The following is a 10,785-nucleotide window of genomic DNA, read 5'->3' on the forward strand; positions in this document are numbered from 1 at the left end:
GATTTATAAATCAACCGTTCAACTACTGATTCAATAAGTAAATAAAAATCATTGCATCTAATATTTCTAAATTTGATCATTTATAGTAATTTTTTTGGTTCAAAAATATTAAACCACATTTATGAATTTTAGAAGAAAAAATATCAAATTAAAATTGACTTCTAATTCACGGCAAATCAATTGAACTGGCCAGTCCGTCCTGTTTTTAAAACACAACGGGTTAAATATCCCAAAAAAAATCCAAATAATTCTTGGCATTTGTAGCTGTAAAATGTTAAAATTATTTACAATTCATCAAAATTATAAGATTTATTTACTGTTAGATGAAAAGGCAATTGCAGTCCTCCGGATCAATTAATTTATGCTTAATAATTATAATTAATTAGGAACAATATTTTTATAATTTTAAGTTAATTAACCCTTAAATTAAACAAAATAAACGAGTTTACAGACAGCGATGAAACCTGAAACACAAGTCAGGAACTGAGATGACCCTTTGTTAATGTTAGCATCATACCATCTTACTCTTTCATAGAAGAGATGCACCAGTGGCCCTGAACAGAGTTTTCAAGTTTCAACACACAAGAAATACATTAAGGATAACAAAATAAACTGTCTGAGGTTCCTTATTGAGTTCTTTTACATAATAAAGCAAAATTTACGTTACGAGATCACATTCCAGCAGTAAGTTTTACAGGTAACAAGACAAGATGTAAATAGCTGAAACTAAACGTTCTTTCTTCGGATACTGAACGAGGACAAAATCAAAACAAATTACAAACACTAACTTGTTTGGAACTCATCCACATTCTACTCGATTTTATTCATATAAAACTAATGGCACATGAATTGGGGCTTTGTCCGTGATGTCTCAAGTCAATTTGTGAATTGTTTTCATGTCAATTGCTTGCTTCAGTGTCCCCTTCTCGACATGATCCCACCATTTGAATAAGAAGTTGTCGACAACTAGTCTAAACCAAGGGGACAGCTTCAAACCTTCCTCACCTGCATCCGCTTTCCTCAAGAGCTCCTTTAACTGCTCCTGGTTAACATACTTAATATCCGCTACTTCGTCAGGATTCGGGTTTACGTTAACATCTCGTACCATGAAGAGCAGATAGTCAACTGCAAATAAAACACCGAAATAAAGAGATAAACAAAAATTCTAGAATAAAAGCTTGCTCCTATCAGCTGTCCGGGTTAATGGAGTCGAATTATACCAAACTAATCCAACGACATAAAATGGTGAAAGCTCTACCACAAGGCAAGTATTAAAGTTCAAAAAATGAAATTTGAAAAGACAAAAGACAGGCAAATAGAAGAAGAAAAGGAAAATAAATGGGAGTGGAATTAATCATATATAAACTCTTACGTTCGTGCTCTCCCCACTTCCCGTCAGAAGGTGCCTTGTATAAGATACGCCCTACTGGGGTAAACTGATCAACCGGGACATCTTCAGCTGGGATGCCAAGCTCATCCAAAAGCTTTCGTTGTGCAGCATTCCTCACACCTGATAGAATAAAATGAAACTATTATTGATCTCCAAGTGAAGGCATGTTGATTGAGTTTTTTAATTGAACTGTACACAGATGTAGATTTGCATACCGAGAGAATCCTCCTCAATGAGCTCAGAATCACGATGTAGAGGGTGACTGCAACAAGTGTTTGTCCACACAAGGGGAAATGTCACCTTTGTTGCAGAGCGTTGCTGTTGATGAAAGAAACAAAAATGAGTATCACCTCAGCATCTCATGGATTTTAATAAAAAAATTACCAGCAAAACATAGCTAGCCCACAAAATGCTCAATAGTTCTTCCAGCCACGAAAGAAGATTCCTAACTAGAGTCTTCTTGATATACTAATGTAGGCTTCTATTTCCAATGTTTCAGATCACGATTCAGCCATCAATTATCAACTGCATTTCTTAAAGTAATTTCTTGTATAGATTGAAACCATGTTTAGATGACGGTTCCTAGTTCCCTCAAAGTTCCAGACACATATTTATCTCAAACAAGTTTCATATCCATTCAGTAACGGCTCTACAATCTTAAGATTTATTGTCTCAACATCTACTTTTCTCTGGTTAAATAATCAAAAGCAAATTGATAATTTTCTATTGTATTGGACAATTCATAACAAGTACACTTTCCTACAAAAGAATAAATTGAATAACTAATGGTTTGACTAGTAAAGTTCTAAAATCAGAAGTTCATGATACCAAAGTTGTAGATTACAATCTTTTTGATATGAAGACTAAAAAGAGCTCGAAGTGATCTACATAAGATCTTGTATTTTAACTCATAAATAAACATATACCTGGAGCAGTAGCTCGTACTTTGAGTTGAACAAGAATACACTAAAAGCTCTGTGCAACGAATTTCCCTTCAAAATATTTTCCCATAAATGACCTGCAAATTCAAAAGGCATCAGAATTAAGATAAAATCAATATGGTAACAATTATTAGCTGCATAAACTTCATAACGACTTGGATCACAGAAACACAATAATAGAAAAAGGAAATAAAAGTTCTAATAGCTAGATTACAACCCTAAGCGGAAAAATACGATTTTCCACAAATTATATAATAAAAAAATCTCCTTGGATTATATGAACTAGAAACATACAGAATTCAATTCTAACATCAAGATAGTAAACATAACAGAGAAGATAACATACAGCTATATTTGGAGACATGACCAATGGCACGATCGCTTTCATCCACTAAAATGCATCTGCAAGACATCAAAATGGGACAAAGGTACCATTAATAAAGACAGATGTTCAGATAATTCATATTTGAACATACAATACAAGTAAAACAACAAAAAATCCATCAGCCATATGCATAATAGTGGATTCTAAATTTAACTGAAAAACACATAAAGTCAACCCTGATAGCACAGATACGGGAAAACGGGACACTAAGACACAGCGAACGTGCTCTTTCAAGGTTTCATAAGTAAAACAATGAAGTTTTGTGTTCGAAACACCAAATCTCCGACACATTCCAAAACGGAAAAAATGTTGATCAAATGAAGTGTCCGTCCTACCTCAACTTAAAGAAAACCAAAATATAAAATTCTAAAAGTATATACGAAATTATTATATAACGAACTCTATTGTCTCTATCGTCAAAATAAACCAATTACATGCAGAAATTAATCCTTTTACTCTTACTTTAATCCAATAAAGAGTCAACCAATAAAAAGTCAGATTCCTCTTTTTAAATTAGCTTCATAGTCAACAATCAAATCAAATTGAATCAAACCCATGAACTAAACCCACAAAAAGATTGAAACTTTGACATTTAAATCCGATTTTACTCAAAACCCAGTAAACAAAATCTACTGAGCTAACAAAAAAACATAGAAAAAGGAGAGGGCAACGTACTGATCGTCAAACATAAGTCGTCTCTGGACAGCGTCCATGCCGGCGTCAGGAGCGTCAGCCATGGCGGTGGTAGTGGCTGTGATCGGAGAAGAAGAGAGAAGCCGGGAGGATGATTTGGGAATTGGAAGGAACGGAAGAGTGATAGTTGAAGAGAGGAAATTGGGAAAGAATTTGCGATGAGAAGCAGAGAAGGAGCGTGTGATGCAGGTGGAAGAAGAAGGGGTAGTTAAGAGGCGAGATGCGAGAGACATTTTTTGGCTTTATTTTTTTTTCTTCTTATAGTAAATTTTCCTTATTTTATTTGTCAACTCTGATCCAATTTTATTTTATTTTGGATGAAACTGATCCAATTAAATGGACTACTTATTTATTTATGGCAAAAGGCTCACTTTAACCCCTAAGGTCAGAGCGAAAGAATTAATAAGACCCTAAAGTCGAAGGTTGCTCACTTTGCCCCCTGACGTTGTTCAAATTGGCTCAAATCACACTAAAATTTTAACTCCGTCTGTTTTTATGTTAAATGATGATGTGGCATGTATATAAAAAGTTCAAAAACATCCTTAATGTTTAAAATATATACCAATTTCATACTTATAACTTTTTTTAGTCATTATCACCCTCTTTTTCATTAAATATCAATAATTAAATAATATTTAAAAATAAAATGTTTATTAAAAAATGGAAACTCAACTAAACACGTCGAAACCTAATTAAACAAATCGAAATTCAATTAAACAAATCCATCGCCGGAAAATTTATCCAAAAATTAAATAAATAATTTATTTTTTACGAATACAAAATTATTTTAATCCGAGATACGACCACCAATTTATCATCAAAAAACCGTTTAAAAATTAAATATTTTTTTTAAATTCCGAAAACCTACCGGTGGTGGATCTGCTCATCTGAGTAGACCCACCATCGGTGGTGGGTCTTCTCTTAAAAAGAGCAGACCCACCACCGTGGTTCTGCTCTTAAAAAGAGCAGAACCACCATCGGTGGTGGATCTGCTCTTTTTGAGCAGACTCACCACCGTCGGTCTGCTCTAAAAAAGAGCAGACCCACCGTGGTGCTTCTGCTCACAAAGAGCACACCCACCACGGTGGATCTGCTCACCACCGACGGTGGGCCGACGGAATGTTGTGTTTTCGGAATTAAAAAAATATAAAATGTCGTTTTTTTTGTTAATTATTTTTTTTTATTTGATTTTTGATCGGAATATTTTTTGCTAAAAGTTATAGAGGTAGTATCCGGCGTGTGGGTGAATTAGATTTAAATTGAATTTTGTAGCGTTTAATTATGTTTCGAAGTGTTTAATTGAGTTTCGATTGTTTTAATAAATGTTTTAATTTTAATATTATTTAATTATATATATTTAAATGAAAAAGAGGGTGAAAATAGTTAAAAAAATTCATGAATATAAAATTGGCAAATATTTTAAACATTAAGGATGTTTTTGAAATTTTTCCCTAACAGCCATGTCATCAGTTAGACGGAAGAAACTAACGGTGGTGCGATCTTAGCCAATTTGGACAACGTTAGAGGGTAAAATGAGCAACCTTCGACCTTAGGGTCTTATTAATTCTTTTGCTTTGACCTTAAGGGCTAAAATGAGCCTTTTGCCTTTATTTATTTATTTATTTTATATGGTGTTTAATGTTTTTTAACAATTTTTGTTTTTAATTGTCATATATTTTTAAAATTTATTCTTTTTGTGAAATTATTTTTGAGCAAAGGGTCAACCTGGCCCTTCAATTTGTAAACCTCATTCAAATAATTCATTTTCAAACATTTAGATCAATTAAGAACAATATACTATATTTTTTGTTAATTAACGACAATATAAACAAGTTCAAGGACTATAATAATCCAATTTTATCTTCAATTGGACTCTAAATAGAGAGTATTATCTTTAATTAACTTAATAATTGAGATAATTGTTGTTAACTGATCAAAATAGTTAAAAGAAAGTCATTTAATACTTCGTCACAATTTCAGTTACCGGATTGACCTTTTATTCAATTATTGTTTATAAATATTATCTATTTTTATATTTAAATCATAAATATTATTCATTAATTTTGTTTATTTCTATTTGAGTAAATTTTAGAATAAATTACTTTGAGGTTTCTCACATATGTCTTAATCCACACTTTGATTTCTTCTATTTCAAATTTATGATCCTTCACTTTTATTTTCGTCAATAATTTATTCCCTCCTTCTATTTTGGTGTAACTCAATTGAGTAAAAGGATCAAACTAAAAAGAGTCACTTTAATCCTTAAACATATATTTTGATATGTCTAAATATAAATTATATTATTATGAGATTTAGTGAGTTAATGACTTCAATTTTATTTTTAATTTTATTTTTTTGTATCACAAAATAAATGAAGTAAATAATTAGAAAAATAAAATTTTAAAATCTAAAAGTAAGAAAAGTGAAAATTAATTAATTTTTTAAACCATTAAAAACAAATTAACAAAAAAAAATATAATTTCTTTTTATATTTGTGTAAAAAAATAAGTTTAAAAAACTAAATTAAAATTTAATTTTTTTATTAAATTTTTTAACTCAGTTGACTAACACTAAACTATTACTAAAAAAATAAATAAAAAAATCATATCGTTCGAAACAAAAAGGACCAAAATATAAACTTATAACATAAGTAAAGAGTTTCATATTGCTCTAAATTTTAAGCAATTATTTGGAATAAAATATGCATGAGCTTTATTTGATAAATGTATACTTCATTTTTAAGATTAAGTAGCCCATTCGAAATTGTAGCAATTGTCTTAATATATTTTTGATATGTTTCTCGTATCAAATCGATTTTTTTAGTTTTATGGAGAATTTAATTTTATGGTTTTAGCAGAATGTTATCCAACGCGCATACCATTTGAGTTATAATTTATTGTTGTGTTTGATATTTTAAGATATAAAAAACAGAGAAATTCTTATGTAGACTCAGTCTACCACGTCATCCGTGGACTAAGCCAATCATATCATAACATCTCATTAAAATGAGGGTATTCTTGTAATTTCGTTTGTTATTTGCATACACTTTTGGATAATGATATTATAAAAAATACCCTCATTTTAATGAGGTGTTATGATATGATTGGCTTAGTCCACGGATGACGTGGTGGACTGAGTCTACCTAAGAATTTCTCTAAAAAACAATGTGGATTGTATTAAGTTTGTTAACAAAATTGATTTTTTTGGTCAAAATTTTAGAAAGATAAGATAAGATAATTTATGGTTAAATGGTAGATATGGTAAAAATATTAGCATAGAAATAACCTTATTTTTCACTTATATAGAATGAGTCGATGAATTTGATTTGATCCACTACAATGCATGAAAAAAAAGTTTAAATACAGTAGACTTTACATGTCCTTCTAAAATACCAATTCAACGGAAATAAAATATCAAAATATATAACTCAATAATTTTTTTACACTATAGTTTATTAAATATTTTTTGAACAACCAACTACCAACTAACTAGCCCTTTTAATAGTATAATTTTCAATAGAGAATCAAAATCTTTTGGTCAGATATAATTGCAGATTCGAGCAAAGTAATACAGGAAAAAATGTTAAATATTCCATTTTTAATAATTATTTTTGCATAAAAAATATACTGGTTTATCATTTATGTCCTCTTGTTTGAACTTTTATGATATGGCCAGGTTGTGAATTGTGATCGAACATCTGGAACAAGATATGCTGCTTTATGGCATTTTCTGTGATGGATAAATTACACTATTGGTATCTTAATTTTCTAAATTTTCTCTTTTAATATATGAGCTTTTATTTTAATTTTGAATCAGTGTTTTTTTAAATGTATTAGATGAGTGTTTTAATCTATTTTTTTTTATCACTGAACTACTAATAAAGCCAAAATTACTTTTATGATTTACCATTATAAGTCTATATATAAGTGTATCGTTGCACAAACAATTAAGTATTATTGTTTTTATTGATATAAATAGGTTTAATCATTCAAAAATAGCTCACAATTTCTTTTTTTATGGCCTCACCTTTTAAACTCTTTAAATTAACCTATTTTCAATTTTCACTTTCAATTGTAGTCCATTTGTCCAAATTAGAGTCAAAAAAAGTTAAAATATGTCGTTTGTATTATTTCATATCGCTCCAATTTGCATATTTACCATAGTAAATTTCAAAAATTAAGCAATATGAAAGGTTTATTTGAATCTTTTTCACTCCAATTTAAACAGATGGCTACAATTGAAAGTGAAAATTAAAAAATGAATTAAAAATTAAAAATTTAAAAAGTGGGACTATAAACGATTTGTTTTTTTTTTAAAGGTGTAGTATATTTGGATGATTATGTCATATAACTATTATAAATTTAAATAAATTTGGGAGTTATTTTTACTTTTTAGCACTTTGTGACCGAAAAAGGATTTTCTAGAAGTTGAATACTGATAAAAAATAACAAAAATTTAGATAAAAAAAATTAAAAAAATTAGACACCACTGCTGTAGTTTTTCTTCCGATTATGATAGAAGGATATGGACCAAACGGTAGCCACTACCGAACAATTAAGCACAAAATATCAAATGTATATGTTAATTGTTAAGCCACAATTTAAAAATCTTAATGGCATGATCATTATTACATTCCTGCACTTCTAATTTTGTTGACTTTGGATTCGTGCATCTTTATTTATACACATCAAGTTCCTGTACTACTATTTAGTTAATTTTAAATCTTTTTATTGAGGAGAATGAAATTTCCGTTTAACTTAAAATCACGATACAACTACATGTTAAAAATATGAATAAAAAATTCCATGTGAGTCATGACATGGCAAATAATTTATACACATTCATCGTTCAAAATAGTTGCAACTTTAAATCATATTCGTCGTTATCTCAATGATTTTAAGAATAACTCATTTTGAGATTCCTAAACTGTTACTCTTTTAATTATCTAGTCATCAAACTAAATTTTGTCCTTTATAGGTCATTCAACTTATCGAAAACGTATTTTAAGTTAAACGTGTCTAGACAAAATTTAAAATGGTAGCACAATTTTTTTTGACAATTGTATTTGCAAAATATAAAAACGTTTTTTTTACACAGTAGACTGCGTGTCTAGTACTACCATTTTAGTTCAACATGTTAATAGTGAGGATGCCTTTGCAATAACATACAAATATTGAGCATTTTATTACAGTGATACTGTGATAGTACGAAGAAATGAAGAACGGTAACTTTTACTACTTCTTTTGATAGTTTTAGGATAGGCCTAATTACTTAAAAAAAAAAACCTCACCTTATAACATTTTTTCGTTTATACCCTCACTTAGGAAAAAGTTCATTTATACTCTTTTTTTGGATTTTTCATTTTCGTCTCTACCCTAAAGAATTAATTTGACCTCTTTTTATTTGAAAAAATATTCAAAACGATCCTTTATATTTAGCTTATATTCTAATTAAACATTAATATTAATAATTATTTATAATATTTTCATCCTTTGATTAATTTAATCGTCAAAAATTTAAATTTTAGGGTAGAGATGAAAACGAAAAATCAAAAAAAGAGTACAAATAAACTTTTTCCTAGATGAGGGTATAAACGAAAAAATATTACAAGATGACTTTTTTTAAGTAATTAGGCCTTTATAATACAGCATAAATCATAAAAAAATGTGCAAAAATGATAATCAAAATAAAACTACCAGCAATCAATTGTATATCAATTATCAGCAAACAAAGCAACCACCAAAACTATTCCAAAAATTCAAAGCGTGATTGGAAATGTTTAATTTTTGATTACATAACAATATAAATAGTTGAAACTACCAGCAAATAAATTTAGCGTTATTTAAATAAATTAATTTTCAAGTTTAGGTACATGAATATTTTTTTTAGTGCAAGGTCTTTGAAATTTTCTGAACGGATTATTACTATGAGACAGCGCTTTTAACTTTCACATTCAAACCAATCACCGCACGAGTTGTGTAAGATTTTCGCGGGAGGCAAACTCTGACCAAATGAGCGTCTTGAGATTTAGACATACAAATTTAAAATTTGAAACTACAAGCACGTAAATTGAATTTTGTACTTTAAAATTTATGTTTGATTTAATGTTTGTCGTGGGGATTTTTTTTCTCCCTCCCTCAATTAATTGAGGAAATGAGATAATGTGGCTTGATTTTTTTAAAGAATTACCCAACAAAGTAAATTTATAGACTATTGTGATCATAATTTTCAAATAACACTTATTGAGTATTTTGTGAATATCTTTATCATTTGTTCTAGAAAAATTTCATCCCGAATTCTTCTAGAAAAATCTAAACTAAGATTAAATTTTTTTTCAACACACAATAAAAACGGACCTATTTCACCCTTTAAACCTAGAAAAAATAGTGAGATTACCTAATTAAAAATATTAATTCTAATTAACTTCAATAATCTTAATTAATATTAATTAAAAATATTAGATTTAACACTAATTAACACTAATTTAAATTATTTTTTAAACAAAAATTATGAATTTTTTCCCTTTCCCCCTTTCTTCTTCTTCCTTTCCACTGCCGCTACCCATCGCCAACCACACCCACCGCCTGAAAATCAAAACCGACAACCACCGCCGCCACCCACCGCTCCATTGCCGCCACTGTTAGCCGTCGTCGAGGAGGATCTGCTCCGTTGAAACGAGGAGCTGCTACTCCTCGTTTTGAAGGATCGTCGGCGTGAAAATCGGAGCGGAGGGAGCAGACCGGAGAAGAAGGGAAAAAGAAAAAAAAATCTCTCAATTTTTGTTTAAAAAAGTAATTTTTGAACTTTTAAAATATAAAGTGGAAATTGAAATTTAAAAATAATTAAGCGTTAATTCAGAAAATGAGAAAATATTAATCACTATTTTGAACTTTTTATCATTCAAAATCAGAGAGTGTGTTTCACTCTCTGAGAGAGGTGTGATTTGATATGAAAGCGAGAAGTTCGATGATTCGTTTGATCCAAACATTTCGAAATGATTTTTTTGATATTTCATGCCAAATTAAGGGGGTGAATTAATCCTTTGTTCAAATTTTATTAGTGGTGAGCACGGTTCAGAGGAATCCAGGGATTGACAAATCTCCAGAACCAAACCAAAAGTCGGAGATATCAAAAATTGGATCTCCGGATCCATACCAATAATCGGTTCAGTTCAGATATTTTATTTTTCAGTACGGTTCGGCACGGGTATTCGTTCCTAATAGTTCGGTACTGTTCGGTACGTATATCACTAGAACCACGGATATTATTTTATTTAAAAATGATCTCTGCTATATTATAATATATTATTTTAATTTTTGAAATTAATTTATATTTTCAACTATCACAAATAAATAATCATTAATAAAATAAAAGGG

General features: G+C 29.6%; 1 protein-coding gene across 1 annotated transcript; it reads right to left on the reverse strand.

Moving 5' to 3' along the window:
• Positions 1-617: 617 nt before the first annotated feature.
• Positions 618-3,687, reverse strand: LOC126654529 (isopentenyl-diphosphate Delta-isomerase I-like). The gene is made up of 6 exons (XM_050348421.2): positions 3,392-3,687; positions 2,678-2,733; positions 2,317-2,408; positions 1,606-1,708; positions 1,373-1,510; positions 618-1,125 (listed from the first exon to the last, which is right to left on the reverse strand). Exons 1-6 carry the CDS (start codon positions 3,640-3,642, stop codon positions 872-874), a joined length of 894 nt encoding a protein of 297 aa, XP_050204378.1. The 5' UTR covers positions 3,643-3,687; the 3' UTR covers positions 618-871.
• Between the last annotated feature and the right edge of the window lie 7,098 nt (positions 3,688-10,785).

The sequence above is a fragment of the Mercurialis annua genome, linkage group LG7, assembly GCF_937616625.2.
Source record: "Mercurialis annua linkage group LG7, ddMerAnnu1.2, whole genome shotgun sequence".
In the NCBI taxonomy this organism is placed as follows: Eukaryota; Viridiplantae; Streptophyta; class Magnoliopsida; order Malpighiales; family Euphorbiaceae; genus Mercurialis; species Mercurialis annua.